The sequence below is a fragment of the Lates calcarifer genome, linkage group LG5, assembly GCF_001640805.2.
Source record: "Lates calcarifer isolate ASB-BC8 linkage group LG5, TLL_Latcal_v3, whole genome shotgun sequence".
In the NCBI taxonomy this organism is placed as follows: domain Eukaryota; kingdom Metazoa; phylum Chordata; class Actinopteri; family Centropomidae; genus Lates; species Lates calcarifer.
Window position 1 is genome coordinate 18,860,280 of NC_066837.1, and position 17,434 is coordinate 18,877,713.

General features: G+C 39.5%; 1 protein-coding gene across 1 annotated transcript in view; it reads right to left on the reverse strand.

The window, feature by feature from the left end:
• Positions 1-16,022, reverse strand: part of LOC108875847 (myosin-10-like) — a 55,031-nt gene extending 39,009 nt beyond the window's left edge. The window contains 3 exon segments of the mRNA XM_051070706.1: positions 5,778-5,934; positions 12,552-12,933; positions 15,862-16,022. Of these exon segments, the coding sequence (XP_050926663.1) occupies positions 5,778-5,934; positions 12,552-12,896 (502 nt within the window). The 5' untranslated portion in view covers positions 12,897-12,933; positions 15,862-16,022.
• Positions 16,023-17,434: the final 1,412 nt, after the last annotated feature.

The window sequence follows — 17,434 nt, forward strand, 5'->3', positions numbered from 1 at the left end:
AAGTCAGACAGGCACAGTTTGTACACATCCACACAGTCATGAACAGAGGTCTACTTCAGGCAACATATATGAAAACACTAACAGACACTGACTCCTGTCAACATTGTTTTCTATGAACCTGGGTAACAACCATCAACCTTTGGGTCATAGTTCATTTTCTCTAGTCTTTGAGCCACGACCCTAAATTCACAGAAACCTCACAGCTTCAATTTCATTGTAAATAACTTTTTTAAAAGCAAATGACTATTGAAAATGCAATGTTTTACAAAGATCTTCTGTTGTTCAGTATTGCATCCTTCAGATACTGTTGCAGTGTTTCAGTGCTACACATTTCTAAATAATAATCTAAAAATCAGTGCAGTCCTGGAAATCTAGCCATATATCCAGAAATGACACAACTCCAGCTTAAGCTGCGGTGACCAACATCAGAAAACTTCTAAAGCTGCAATGATGACCATGCATGGATTACCACATATTTGATTTTCCAACTAAAATAGAGTAGTGGGTAAGAATCCCCTGTGGCAATTATGGGATTTGTGTCTAAGCACACTTGGATAGAGCAGGAGGGTTGGCATGAATCTTAACTGTAACAACAACAAAATATAAATGTGAATTACTGCTGATTTTGAAGAATTCTGGGCATCTGCAGTGTCTTTTCTGGCAATGAAAAAAAAAACATCTCATAAAGCAGAAGGGGCTTGCGATTGTTTATTAGTTTAACACCTCAGAGCAGTTATACTTATGACACAGCACCAAAGGGGCTTTACAGCCTATAAAAAGGCTTTAATTATGTTTTCAGTGGCATGAACCAGTACTTTTCTTTCATCTTCCTTCACCTTCCAAATATAAGAAAACCATTTACTATTGATCAAAAGAGATTGGACTATCCCTTGACACAGAGATATCTGTCAATATGGTTATAACGTCAAAACAGACACTCATTCTAAACCATTCATTTCTGGACTCTGGTGTAGCCAGAACTGGGGCTGATGCTTCAGCCAAGGACTTACAGATGGAAACAAACGCAGTGGAGATCCAGAGTGTTTGGTTTCTTATGTGGAGCATTTCTGAGAAGAAAAGTAATGAAATCTGATAGGAAGATTAAGTGTATTTGAGTAACACTGACAACAGAATTTAGATTTTTATTCAAGGTATTCATGCAAACTGAACTGATGGAAATCATTTGGGCAGTCTGCACTCAATAGGTGCAAAATAAATCAGTGAAGCTTGAGTGGCAGCCAAAGAAAGTTGACTGGAGGGAAGAAGACAGGAAATCACTGACTGGAAGAAGGGAAAATAAGACATACTGAAGGTTTTATATTCAATATACATAACAGGAACAAGAGGAAGAAAAAGCAGAAATAAGTCTACTTCATCTCATAATATTGATACGTTGTCTCCCCTCTAGCAGCTGATGTAAAAAACACAGGCACCAGGTAAAGTCTTTACATGAAGAACTATCTGAGACTTTACGAGCAAGGCTCATATAAACCAAGACTGCCAGAAATCACTTCACGCTAGTTGACAACACTGAGACGGTATTTGTACTGTGGATCAACATCTGAGCATTTCTAAGATGAATGGAGGAACAACAGGCAGCAAAAGTGGAATTAGCTGCACCGGCAATGACAACAACTAGGAATTTGGTGGGCTTTTGTTGAAGAGACATTTCATTTCCAAACATCAAAAGCTTTTTGCTCAACTGTCAGCTTGAATTAAACCTAAAAATCCCAAAGAAAGTCTGTTCTAACTGGACATAAGACACCACCTGACTGGACTCACCTATCTCTGAAAAAGCAACTTCTTTGCTAACAAAAACCCCAGACTACTTAAAATCAAACTGATGTTATTAGACACATCTCACATTGTCGTGGAATCCTGGATTAGTGCCTCCAATTATAATAGCTGAGAATTTTAAATTAAGTGAAAATCCTCTCCCAGAAAAAGCTGTATGTGGGTCTGTGTGTCAGATAAGTAAGCATTAGCTTGATGCACAAGTCTCCAGGGGGCTCCTTAATTTCAGCAGCAGTAGATATGCTTGTATTAAGCAGTCCTCCTCTGGTAGTTTTAGCCATCTGTCCAATTATGTCTGATTTAAAGAGGACAGAAGATTTTTTGATTAAAAAAAGAATAACAGTAATAGATAAAGTTCCAGTGCTCGTACTATTTAGGATAAAACTTATATTTATTGGGATCTATTACAATGGAAACAGGAGTGCTCTTCCAGTTACTGGTTGAGCAATTTCACTATCCACAACCACATCTGCTCCAGTTGTTTGTGGGGAGAGGAGCTCTGTTTGAAAGAAAAAGAACAATAGTTTCAGTGACTGTAAATCGGTACCTCATCCACAGATCTTTGCAGTATCTTTTTGAAATGTGGCAGTGGATTGCTTTTTCAAAAGATTAGCAAAAATGTCCTCTGTGCTTAATGTGCTCTGGTGTGCCCAGAAGGAGGTTTGAGGTTGAAAGAGCCCAAAAGGCCATCAAAGCCATTACTGTTTGCTATAGACCTGATTGGTGCCAGGTGAGCCTGCGTCTGCTGAGAGTGTATGCTGTGCCATTATAAACATTCCTGAACTTGTTTTATCACACACTCCTGACAGTATAGGTTACAGTGTACGGTTCCCTGATAACTTCATGGAACATACTTTACATTCTTCTTAATCTTAATATCAGTAATGGTGCTGACATGTGAGTTGAGGAGCACTTTGTTCATTGTTGATAAAATGGACAGCTATAAGAGAAATCAAGGGGGATGTGCTTTGGGAAAAACTTCACTAAGCCAAGATGGATCCAGCTGGACTTGACCTAATGCCCTGATTAAACACCAGGGAGAGACTCAAGAAGGAGGTCTTTCTCTGTTCGCACTGAAACAAAGACCCCCTGTTTCACAACCTCACCTTGGGACACTTGCACTGCTGCTGATGTACGTCCACTCTTGGAATCCATCACAACTGCTGACATGACCAGTTCCTTTAACACATGTTTTCATTCAAGCAAGCATCAGTATTTCCTTGCTACACATTTCCAGATATGATAAAATTAGCTTCTTGTATGTCAGTGACATCACATCAGTAGAGCAGTGAGGGCAATTATGTAAAGTATCTGGACCTCTAATCAATGACAGATGTGCAGTAAGTTCCAGAGGTCTGCTTACACACCCCATCTTTGTTAGGTAACACCTCATTTAACCTCCTCACTGAGTGCTGACTGGCTTCACAGCAATGTTGCAGTAATTAACAGACCCCTGCAAGGTTTAGACACCCTTCAGCCATAAATATGATTCACCCATCTTTACAGCTCCAAAGGTCGTACTTTAGAGGCAACAATTAATTTGTCTCAAATGTTCAGATTGCAACTGACAGTGCAAAGTCTAAACATGGAGGATGAAAAGTTTGGTACTAATCACTGAAATTAAACAACTAATTCAAAGAGTGACACAATATAGTGACACATAATGTGAGATGATATGTTTGTCAACAGTTTATACCTTATACCATCCATTTAATATTGTTGTTTGTATTGGACTAGGGCTGCAGCTAATGATTATTTCAACATTCAATTATCAATTCCTAACCCAAGGTGACGTCTTTGCATTGCATGTTTCAACCAACTACCACAAAACCAAATTATATACGACCTACAATGATATAAAATGTGGATAAGATGAAAACTGTGAATGTTGATAAATTACTTGAATTGTTGACAATTTTCTGGCGACTGACAGATAAACAGATGAAATGTCTCATCACTATGTTGGACCATTGCAGGCAATGTTGCAGGACTGCTTTTTGACAATACTGGATTTTTGTGGGATTCTTGAATCAAAGGGATGGAGTATCCTGATTTGCCAGGTATTTAATCTGCTGAATGAGTCAAAAACAGACATTTCTGTATTTTGATGTTCCAAAAATTTTACTACATCACAGCACATATCAATATAGAAACTTTTCCATTTTGCCATCTCCAAACAGGGACACTAAACAATGTGATGCTATCTGCCCAAGTAGTTTACTCTCCAATGCCTTTACAGTCAACTGGAGAAAAAAAACACCAGTGCTAATCTATACAGCTGGATATTTACTTATATTAACCAGGTTGTTGAAATGCTCAAGGCCACAGCTGAGCAGCAGCTGGCCACCACTAATCTCCAACCTACAAACCTCCTTTTCAACCACATCTCTGTTAATTCTGATAGGACCACAAATGGGTTGGAGTAGCAGTGCATTAAAAAGGACAGGTCAGCCCTGTGATCTCAGACACATACAGTAAATGCCTGCAGCATTTTGAAATGCTCCAAGGCAGAGGTCATCGCTTCATACAAATTAAAAGAAACAAGAAAATGCACAAATATGTTGACATGAAAACATCACTGACTGACAGGTTGTCCAGCCCTGCCCCCATGACCATCATGATCATCCATGTAGAAATGCAGTGTGTGGAGAATGTGTGAAAAGAGGAGGAGGTGACAACAAGAAACTAGCTGGGTGTGGAGAAAAGAGGAGGAGGTGACAACAAGAAACTAGCTGGATAAAATGTCGAGCTGGCAGATCCCAACATGGGAAAAGCAAAGCCTAAAAGGACTGACGGGACTGTCCAGTTTGTCACACCCCCACTGGTCGGCCTTCGCAATCACACAAAGGACCTATTGTGGAGTGCAATGGGGTCACCCTCTCTGTTCTCGCTGGTCTGATCCCAGTCAGTCACTGCTCATAGAGCCTGGAAGCATGCCAACTACCAGGCAAGGATCTTTGAAGACATCATCCAGCATGGACCGCCTTCGCTCACAAGATTTTATGTTCCTAAACGAATTAGAACTGAATAAATGCGACAACTAGGGCGAACTGGACGCCACAGATGACATCAGTGTCAAGATGTTAAATGGGGAGATTGTACTCCAAAAGATGCTAAATATGAAACTGAAAAAGATCTACTGAAACTTCAGAGCAAAGACACTACTGATATTTGATGAGACAGGTGCTTGAAAATAACAAAGTTAATGCTCTGACTGTGTGAAGGCCTAAATGGAGTCAAAAACTGGTGAATCATATCTGTACTTCATGGATTTATCATTCATACTTACTGACATTCATACTGAATTTATGCTGTAGAAACATGTAACATAACTTTCTCAACATATTCTGGACCCCTGTTCTGTGCATTCTTCAGATTACTGGCAAAATCAAAATCTTGATGTAGAAGACAGAAATGCGCCACCACAATAGTGGGGATCCATTAGGTTTTTGGTCTTTTTGAAGACCGGGTAGCAGAATTGTTAAGTCACATCTAAGAAAATGGGTCTGGGAATACAGATGTGCAAACATGTATTTTGGAAGTGTTTGAAGTGTTTTGGAACCAGTTGAAATGTTCGGCACAAACAATGACACAGCAATGAAAGCAGACACTATAGCACAGATTATCCATGATTAAAACAATCAGCTCTTAACAGTATACAGCCTAAATCACAAGGAGACGGAGACATACTAGTAGATTGACTGTGACATTCATTGACAGGTAACAGTGACACCAAACCTCAAGCTCAAGGCAAGAGTGATACTCACATCGTGCCTAATCTGAACATATAATAAGTAGAGTTGACCTTTTAGGCAGAGTGTAATAATAACCATTTCTTCACAATAAAACAGCCTATAATCTAACACAAAACCTTTGAAAGCAATACACTGGCATTCAATGACATTTTAATGTCAGGCTCAGTGCTGCTTCCTGTAAATGTGGTGGGTTGAGGTCGATAATACAGCAGCAACACTCAGACTTACCTTGTAGCATGCATCTGTATGCAGACTCTGAGATGGCGTAGATGTGAGGGGGCATTTCATGCCTCTTTTTGCCCCTGTACATCTCAATGATGTTCTCTGAGTAGATGGGCAGGTTTTTGTAGGGATTTATGACCACACAGAAGAGGCCAGAGTACGTCTATAAAAAGAAAACATAGTTACTGTTAATTCATCACACAGTAGCCATAATATCACCATTATGTCACAGTTATACTTTATAGTATTTTATTATTTATATGCATTGATTATCCTAATGGACAGTGAATAAGCACTACATTGACTCTGAGATCATTTTAGTGCCCTGCCATCTGAACAAAATGACGAATGAGGAATTTTGTGAGAACAGAGCTGACTGTGCATTTTACTGGATACAGATGTTGCTACCAGACATAGATGATTAAAATACAAATTTTATTAGTTACTATTATTACAATGGTTGGTGTAATTAGCACAGTGCATCCAGACACAAATATCACTGCCTTACTTCATAGTTTGTTTTCCTGTTTGCTCAAAAGACCATGTGTTGCGCAAATTAGTGCACAAATTCATGGATCATGCCAAAAAAACGTTACATGACAGCAGGTTGCTGGCACGCTGCCAAGCATCCTACAGTATTTAAGATTCTTACTCCACTCACTTATCCTCCTCATACAGCATGTGGCAATTCCCCACCTCCTTTTTAACTCCATATTAAACTGGTGTACATTTACACAGACATCCTTTGACTGACAACAAAAATCAGACTGAAGGGGTGGTGATTTTAATTCACAGCAGCATATCCGTCCCTCAGCTATATAATGCAGACAGACATGTAGTCAGACAGACGAGGACAGGGTTAATCCCGACATGTCTGCTGCTCCTGGATCACTCTGTGAATTTAGGGGGTACACAGTAAACAGCAGACGCCGCCGGATTAAGTCTTTTTGAATCACATACCAGTGACTGAGATCAAAAGTCTTGATTTGTGTGCAAATAAAATCTTAATATTGGTGGATAAATAACAGCTGTCATTGCACTCACGATCATGCTTTAAATTAAGATGAAAAGAAGACATCCACAACCTTTTTCTCTTTTCCTTTCTGCCTTTACACATTACTGTCCAGACGCCTCTTCTCTCATCCATATACTCTGCCAGTGCACAGTGTGCTCCAAACCTTCCCTCTGCTCTTTACTCCTTTTCACTCATCCCTTACTCTTTTTTCACCTTTCTGATCTCTGTGCTTGGTTGGGCTGCAAAGCCACATTCTTTTAATTATGTTGTCTGTGGCAGCCAGTGGGCTGCTGGGGGCCCAGGGTCTGCTACCCCAGCTGTTGACCTGGAACAATGGTGACATGACCAAAGCATGCCGTGGGAGCAGAGTGGATTGTGTGTGAGTGAGAGAAAAGACCTCAAAAAACACATCACAACAGTCACCTGGCTGGAAGTTCACACCAAACACACACACACAATGTATATCTACACTCAACCACCAGGACTGGGCATATTATACACACACACATATATATATATATATATATATATATACACACACACATATATATAATAGTGACACAGTTTAAGGCTGTCACTAGAGGTGGTCGTGTGGTGCTGTGGCCCATGTGTGTAGAAGGTGGAGACGAGATCACCAGATGGTCATCAACCCCCCTCCCAATCTCTTCCATGTGCACAGATGCTTTAGACACAGTTCTGTGCTGCAACCTGGTCATATACCGCAGAGATTTGTTACTCTGGATTCACCAGTACTATCTTCCAGCTGAACTAAAATTGTTCTACATTACCAGTTGGCACTAGCATTACTAAGACTAACTGCTAACTGGTACTGACTGTAAACATCAGTTTCAGTTTGCAGGACGTACTGTAGGGCTAATAACCCCGTCCCAAGCCCCCTATGGTGGGCACAGCGCCAAGCAGACAGATCAGTTCTCCTGACCCAGCATGGGCCACAGGCAGTGGGGCGCAGGATGACTCAGCTGGCTGTCCTTGATGGTGGACCCCAGAAGGTATTTGGGGGATTAGCGGGGCAAGGGGCTGGTCATGTGAATAAATAGGCAAAACAAGAAAACAGGCAGCAATGTTGTGGTTCATTCCTTTCTGCAAACTGCAGATTTTGCAAAACAGAAAGTCTAGTCAGTCAACAATATCTACTGATGGCTGAACTACATATTAATCTTTGAGTTCTTAATAAATAGGGTTTGAGCTATTCAACACAGCCCTGAGCCCACTACCGAAGAGAAACTATGGTCAACAGATGAGAACTGTGACACAGTTGAAAGGCTTCCCAGCTCTCCGGAAATGTCCAAATAAATGTCTGTGAACCGAGCAGTGCTTAGCAACAGGGCCCCTCTCAATGGGAGAAAGGGGAAAAAATTTCTGGGGTCTCTGCTATTGCATGAATCAGTGCCCTCTATTCTGACATAACTGGGATAACTGGGCTTTACCTTGTCTTTTAAACCCTAAAAACCATGTAAGTATCTTTAACGACTTCCCAGGTAAATGAAGAAATGCCTTTGCATCACACAGCACATTTTAGTCATTTCCAATCGTGCCCAGAAGGACCATGAAGAGTCTCATAGCTCTGTATTTGCTCTAAATCTTAAGCTGCTCTTAATATAACTCAACACCACTTGATTAAAATGACAAACCTGTCACCACTGTGCTTTTTACTGCTTACGAGAGGGAGCTAACCTAAATTCAAACAGCTTTGACAGCTGAGAGAGGATGCTACATGGGGGAAGTGTAACTAGGAAGATGAAGAAAAAACACACACACACACACAAAATGACTTTAATAAATGAATGCCAAAAATCTGTAAGGAATTACGATGGAAAACATCTTGTGGTGCCTCCGTCAGACAGTATAGCTCTACTAGTGTGAACACAGGGGAGTGTGATGTTGTACAGAAACGAGGATGTGTGAGTCACTGAGCTGGGTTTTTACCAAAGTCTCTACCTCTGCACAAGAAAAAAAAACAAGCAGAGTGGCAAAACTGTCACGATCAAGGCAAATCTGGATGAGATAGAGTTGTAATTACCATTAGTGATGATTTCTACTGCTGAGGTATCATGTGCAGCATCATGGTTCATGTACTAATGATGCACCCATGTGAAGATAAAGAACTTATGCTCAGCTGACTCATAATATTATCAGTATGTGGAAAAATAAAAATGTTGGACAAGCCTGATCTTGTTTTCTTGATAAAAGGCATTCAAGAGAGAAACGATCTTGTCCAGGTTTCAGTTGTGAGCAAACAGAACAGTGCTACAGTTAGAAGCAGGCTTAATGAACAGAGAAACATCCTGACGATACAGGCGTTCACACAAAGCTCTCAGCCTGGAGTGGCCTCTCATCCTCCTCAGGATGTACACTCCGCAACACCAACGCAACAAAGGATGAGCGTATAGTGGCCTGCATTCAATAATGCATCACAGTGACATCATTACTATATCCAGTCCTGAGAGTCATCCTTTCTCCTCAGCTACTGGGTTGAACCATATTCTGTCAACCACGCTAATCAGCAAAGCCAGGATTGACATGGGACTGTAATCCATTAAAATTTCAACTGAAACATGTCTTGAGCCCAATGAAGTTGCCAATTCCTCCAGTCTGTAAAGTCTGTATTAATTGTTTTTTACTTTTATGTCCTAATGCAAATAGGTTAGAAGTGTGATTATCATATTTCCATCCACTGTCTTCTGTGTGGATGGAATAAAGCAGGTTATGTCAAGGCTATGCTATATTACTCTGACTTAAAAGGTCACACAATCCTCAAAAGCAGGACAGGAAAACATGCAGAGTCAGGAACGCAAAGGCAGCTGACCAACAGAGTTCTTCATGCACACAACTCAAATCTCTTGTTCATTAGCTTCACACTTGGGGACTTTGGCTTTGAGCAGAAATCAAAAACATGGTAATTTAGCAGCACACAAATTGACTAAGCATGCACACTGGACCAGAATAAAAGCGTGTCTGTGACCTTGCAGACCAGCAAAAACATCAAAAACCTGACATGGAGTGGCTGTTAATTAGTTTTCTGACAACAAAACTGAAAAATGTTTCAGTTACTTGAGCAGACAGCTGTTGCTTATCAGCGAGCACAAAGAACTCTGTTAAGGCGGTTTGGTTACAGTGTGACTCAGCACAAGCCTCCCTGAGCTGAGAGATGGGGCTGGGGTCAGTTCTTTCTCCATTAAAGCTCTGTGAAAATACTTAACAACACTGAACTGAATGAGTAAAAAGCAAATTTGATGGCAACACTCTTGTAGCTCGTGTTGGAAAAAGGCTGGTGAAGTCACACTGCACCATGAATTTTCTCAGTGCGAATCAGGAACCGATTATTAACACATCTACAAAGAGATAAGCCACGATTTATGTTTTTTAAAAAGTTTCCTCTGGAAATTTCTGTCAGGTCATGGTCATGGGACGGTCATTATTGTTGTAATATTGGTTGCAAACAACGTCTGCTCTCAGGAGATACAGACAGACCAGTCGGTCTCTTGGCAGGGAGCCATCAGTAGACAGAGACCACATGGCAGAGCTCACACTGCTTCACCTTGCCTGGTCCTAACAACATAAGCCTTTCATTAACAAAACATTGACTGATGATGACATTAATACTTTTTTGTTTAAAACTTTGTTGTGATAAAAACACATGGATTTTATTATGTTGGCATCTTCACTCTTAGCTACAGAACAAACAATGAAAAACAACAATTCTCACATTAGATTTCTGGGTCTATCATGTTGTTTGGTGGTGAATGTTTATTTGTCTTGTAGATAAATGATTACATGCTGCTAAACACAATTATGTAGTGGTTAAATATTATCTTTACTAAAATGGAGTGGAACAGCAGATTGAGTTTTTTTTCCCCTGTTTATGCTGGAATTAATTATTTGTGCCACATCTGTGCATTGTAGAGCTCTTTATAACACATTCATCTATATGAATGATCATAAATCACTAATCATATTGCACACACAAGACAAACACCACCTACAGTAGACTTAATAGACCATGATGTAGCGTATCTAGAGCTGAAACAAGTAGCCTGTCAACTGACAAAAAAATAATTGCATCAGTGTTGATAATCAATTAATCATTAAGCAATTTTTGAAGCAAAAATACCACAAATGAACTGCTTTCCAGCTTTTCGTGTGTGAATATTTGCTGGTTTTCATCATTCATCATCACAAAAGTAAAAAATATCTTTCGTGTTTGGAGTGTTGGTCGAACAAAATGAGCTGTATGAATACATGACCTTGGGCTCTGGGAAAATGTAATCAAAAATTGAAAGATAAGTTGATTATTCAAGACAGTCACCATAAAAAACATTCAGAGAGCTATAAAAAGGCACAGGGAAATGTAGTAAATTGCTAACTTTAGGAAAACACACAGTATGCTGTAATGTAGGTCAAGTTAAGAGTGCAAAATATAAAATACAAGCACATCACAGCAAAATGGCTCTTGGGATGAACTGAAGATCACAGACTCTTTGAATATGAGCAGAGTAAAAGTACCTGCCAGTGGTTTTTTTCCTTAAACTGTTCCACTGAGGGACATAATGCCATAATGTTGGTGGTTTGGCAGGCTATCTACTGGATGATGACACTGACGTAATCATGCCTCATCAACACAAAGAATACTTGGTGTCTTCATTAACCTTTCAAGTGTCATGATTTCATCCATAAATCTTCCAAACACCCATCTCAGTGGCCAATGCAGAAAACCACAAAAGTACTTTTAACTGCTGCTCATCTCCCCTAGAATCTAATATAACTGCAGCAGCTGATGAATAATGACCTACAAGGAAAGATTATGTACATATAAGATGCTAATGTTTTCAGACAATCCCTGCTGGAACCAGTTTTTCGTCGGGCAACATGACTGGACAAGCAAGCATCCATCCTCCCCACACTCTGCCCCAAATAAAATCTAGTTCATTTTCTTCCTTTATGACTGGACCTCTAAGTGTGAGCCCCTCAGCCTCTGTCTCCTCCCTGGGTCTCAAGTGCCCCACAAGCTCCATGTCCGGGCTATTCCAGGAATGCATGTCACTAAGTGGGGCATAATCACAGGGGAAATCGACAGCTTATGTAGGACATGATGGCTTGTTCATTGAAGGAAATTAGCTTCTTAGCCTCTTCAGAAACTCAAATGTGAAATGCTAATGTCAAAGTTTTGCTTAGAACAAGCAAGTTTTGTATAATAAGTATAACAGGTATAATAACTAGTATCACAAACCAACATAAAGAATCACCCCCAAAGCACTATGCTTGTCATCTGTCTGCAGCTGGTTCAGTCATCACTGATGAGGCCAGCTATCAACTAAGCAAATGGTTTCTTCAAATTCACATAAGTCACTGGGACAAATAAATTATATATATATGGACTCCTAACTGAGCAGGTGGGAAGCTGCTCTTTGTCACTTAGTGATCAAAGTCGGTAAGATGGATGAACATTGACATAAAAAAAAAATGCACAGTATGTTTCAAAATTACCTTTTTCATTTTCAGGGAGGAAATTATTGTTGCTGACCACAGAGCACTCAGCTAGTGTTGTTATAAAATTTTAGTGACTGCAATAATAAGATTTTATCTCTCTGTGTGACATTTACAATTCAACAGCAGTGCTTTCATTAACTTAGGCTGACAAAGTGATATATCACTAGAATTAAACTATCAAACTGTCATTTTTTCAGACCCAAAGTTAGATGATTACAAGTTCTTAAAAGTGACTGCAACTCTAATAAAATACTCACATAGATGAGGCCAGAATAGTAGCGATCTTTGAGGTTGTGAAGCACAGATGCCTCATTCAGGCAGGTGAGTTCGGCCATGTCCTCTACTTTGCTGAACTTTGGTGGGTTCATCTTCTGGATGTCATCCTTGTTGACGACCGCCTTCTTCCCGTTCTCAGCCAGCTCCACCACCACCTCATCTCCGCGCTCCTCGCGAATGCTGGCAGCCTCGAAGCCGTGGCGCTCTGATGGGATCCATACTAGCCTCTTGGCAGTCCAGTCGGCCTGGGCGGCCGGGTTGTAGACCACAGCGCGGTCCACAAAGAGGTACCGCTCCGGGTCCTCCTGCCCACTCCTCTGTGACATTGCTGCTGGATACCAGAAGCAAAATACACTTGGTCACCTGTAGTGAGGAGAGAAAGTGTCATTAGTATCATTAGTTTCTGAGCAAATAAAAAATGCTACATTTAGCAATGATGCAGCTGAGTAATGTCACACTGTTGATTCTGTAGGGCACAAATGAGTTCACCAGTGTGACTGAATATTGTGTGGAAGTCTTGTTGAAGTAGGAAAAGCAGGTTTTACCAATAAAATTAATGATGGCTCTATTATATTTAAGTGATCCAGCAAAACATGACAGTGAACTATCTATCACTAACTAAATGCAATGTGTAGAATTTTATATCACAATATATCACTTATACATTTTTTGTAAAATCAATTTCTTTAAATACCTTACAAGTAAAAGTTGTGTAAAAGATAAATAAAAATCCAATGTGGCTTTGAAGCAGTCTTGCCCATTAATTAACATAGAACAAAATGGCCAAATACAATCAAACATGTTTAAGGCAGGAGATAGCAAAATCTCTAATTATTGATTTAAGTCTTGGGTGGTGACCATTTTTACCATTTACCACCAATACAGCTGAATATTGGTGGTTAAGTGCTTTAATGTTAACGCAGCTGCTCTATAAGATGTTAAATGCTGGACAAAGCATTCAGATCTCATCTTAAGTGACTGGAATCATATAGCATGTCATATATCAAAAGCCTATATTTCTTCCTAACGCCACTGTTTTAAGTGTTAGCTTTAGTGAAAACTACTGTTGTCTCACAGAGGAAATATTAATAACAAGTACTTCAGGGCATGTCTGATTGAATGACAAGTGTCTCAGTTTATAACAGTCATCCATGGTGGTTGCTGCTTGCCTGTCATAACTCAGCAGGGGGTTTGTGATAGCTAATAAAAAGTATATAAATACTACTAGTAGAAAAATGTGGGTCATCTAAAAACACTGGACCCTGTCAGTGTTCCTGTACATGTACACAACAAGTAGAGGTAACAACTGTTGACAAAAGAAAAATGAGTGAGCATGAAATGCAACAATGTTAGTGTCTCATTCAGCATTGCCAGACGAGTCCTCTGAATCATCATCGCTTACAAACAATGACAGAGAGAGCATGGAACTTGCTATGTACGAAAAGAGATAAATTTAAAATCAAATAAAAATGCAATGTGAGTTATGTGTATTCTGTCTTGTATCTGAGTTCATTTGCTGTCTTTCCTCTGCTTGCTTAGGGCTTTGTTTGGCCCACACAGATTGGTGTGTGTGAGCGTCAAGCCTTTGCACCTCCATTCCTGCACATAACCAACCCACATGTACAGTAACTTCACCATTTGAGCCTCCTCAGAAACCATGCCTGTGTTGTGTAATAAAAATAAGGCACAAATCTATTTTCTATCCATAAACCAAAGCAATTTATTTAACTTGATAACCTTGGAATTTATATCAATGTAATCAAAGCTGAAATGATGGCTGACAGAATATTAATCAGCAACTATTTGGATAACCAGTGTATTATTTAGGTCAGTTTTCAAGCAAAAATCTCAAACATTCCCTAGTTTTAGCTTCTCAGTTGTGAGGATTTGCTGCTTTTCTTTGTCTTATTTGATATTATATTTCATGTTTTAAGATTTTAAATGTTGGTTGAACAAAACAAGCAATTTAAAGATTTCACTGTGGTACTTTTTTATCAGTTTTACAGGATGAATAATTATTCGAGGAACTAATCAACAGATTGATGGATATTAAAAATAGGTATTTAAATGCAACCCCTAACTGAGAGGATGAAGATTTCACCTTGGGGTTTAGGAGACAGTAAGTGGCATTTTCCAGTATTTTCTTACACGATATGGATCAATAAAGTAACCTATTGATCACAAAAACAATCAGAGAATTAACTGATAATGAAAGTAATACTCTCTTTAAGATCTACATATAGTACAACATGACTGGGAAGTGCTTTTATGTTTACTACATTACACCATCAATGATAAAACTGAGCTGAAAGCAGGCAGGACAGAGTGACTTTGTAAAACTTGGCACTTGATGCCCTCAACAGCTGATGCACCACGACAGAGAGCACCTCTCCAGCTTGCTTCTTATTAATCAGAGACTACCTCAGCTGATGAATGCTCAGAGATATTTAACCTATAATCAAGTCCCATGCTTAGATCAGGCGCTGGTTAGACATGAATCTGGGTCAGGTCACGGGATGGGGGGGGGGATCAGTGTGTGGCTGCCGTGTCACTGCATCCCCTCACTCTGAAGCTGGAAAACACTTCCTTCCATCAACTCATTCAGCCCTAGACCACGGGGAATATGTAGCACGGCACACCCCCAGTGGGATATTTCAACATTAGCTGTGAAAATAGCTCGCCTTGGACTGACAAACAACGGGGCCGGGCCACACAGCTGCATCGGCTAGGTTAGCCTGCTAACGTTAGCTCAAAGTTGGCGTGCTGTGCTTCACATCCCACCCGCTCGAAAAAGATGCCTGCAAGGACACAGCACTGAACGACCAGTTGAACACAACTGGGCGGTCTAAACTTGCGGCTTTATTATTTTTGAGTCATTACATGGAGAACAAAAACTCAAAAATATTCTAATTTCTTTATAAATGTGAGTTTTAGGGATGAGCCGAGCAGCCTCCTCCTCAGGCAAAAGCCCATCATGGGTGTGGGAGGTTCAGAGACGTCTGGGTGGGGATAAAAGCAGGCGGACAATGACCACACCGTTTCACATCAGGTCTGATAAAATTAAACTTCTCAAACGGATAGCTGCAACACAAACATTAATTCAAGTCCGTATCATACTGTTAAGAACAGCACAGTGGCTCTGCGGCGCCGGCTAACATTAGCAAAGCTGACGGTCCTCCATCATTGAAAAGTCACGGCACAATAATCCGTTAGCTAACGTTAACGGTTACTGTTGCTAACCACCACATCCTCACCGAAAATGACCGGCCCTGGCTTTTCTGCTGAACTCACCACACACAGTAGATGAAGAAACTCTGCTCGGGTGTTTAACAGTATCCAGTAGATAAATATAACAGTGTTAAATTAGTCCCTTCTTTCGCCCGCTCTCTCATCAGTGGTACTCCCCCACCATCCAGCACCCTCTCAACCAAACTCCTGCCGGCCAGGGAGGATGCACCGCACCGCCGCACTCTTTTTTTTCTTTTGGCCAACGCCCACAACACAAATCTGAAATATGATTGGCTATCAAGTCTGATACCTCATCGTGATTGGTCTAAAATAATTTCCATCCCAAAACTTTGATGGTTGACGACTGCCGCCCAAGACTCCCACACCTGCAGCCGGTGGATGCTGCTGCGGTTGCATGTTGAAGGAGCTTTAATTTGACACTGATTTTATATTCAGCTTTTGTAGTGGGAACATACTTGTGTACGAATTTAATATAGATAATTAGGATTATAGAAATTATTGTATCTCAAAACTGTTGAAACTGTACACCTTACTTTATTGTACTAACTATACCTTATGTTATTTTACAGGCTACTACTAGATCCTACACTAGCTTACAATTCTGTCATTCTTTATCCTAAAGTACCTTTCTTCTTCTAGTTTTTTAATACTGTTAACTCAGTTCTTATCATTCAAGTGTATATATCTTTAATTTAATCCTTTTTGAATATTTATGTTTCTTATCTTATTGTATCTAATATCTTTTATTTAAAATAACAATATAATATATAATTTAATTATATCATACTGTATATGAACAACATATATATTTTATATTTAGTGTCAGGGAAAAGAAAACAATAAACAAACAATATAATCAAAGGCAAATGCAAATAAGAACAAGGGGAGAATTAGATCATTAAAAAAAAAAACATGCAGATAAGCAGGTACAAGAGGATAAAAATTAAAGTTAAAAATAGAGAAGAATATAAAGTACAACAATGGAAATGTAAAAATTAAAAAAAAAAAAAAAAAAAAGGGTCTTAGGCTCCACAGCCTGGGAGCATTAACTGCAAAAGTTCAGACACCCTTCTTCACCAGCTGAGACCCAGAAATTTAACATTTATCCTGTTAATACAGGTAAATTAAAGCCTGCCCTGTTTTTTTTTTTTTTTATGATTTTCCACTTGGACTGGTAACATCTTACTGTGTTTAAATAGTGCCCTCTGTAGCATAAAGACAGACATTACTACTGCCCACTATATGCCTCAGTGTAAAATAGACTGATAATGAAGAGCTGCAAAAGAGCAATAAGTAACATAGCTGGTAGATATCAGAATAATCTAAAAAAAAAAATAAATAAATAAATTTTAAAAATGCAGAAAGAGAAGATGGCTTGTTTTCTCTGTCACTAAAAATCTAAATAGTCCAGAGGAGCCTGATGTGAAATCACATTAGTTCATCATTGTTTACAGATTCATCTCTAGGGATGTGTATGAGTGTAATTCTTGGTTCTTTAATTTTAATTCACTGTGTCATTAAAAAAAAAGATGACTTGTAACACATATATCCTTTGATACTCCTACATTGCTGAGTGATCAGCTACATTTATTTTGCAATTGGATTTATTCTGAAA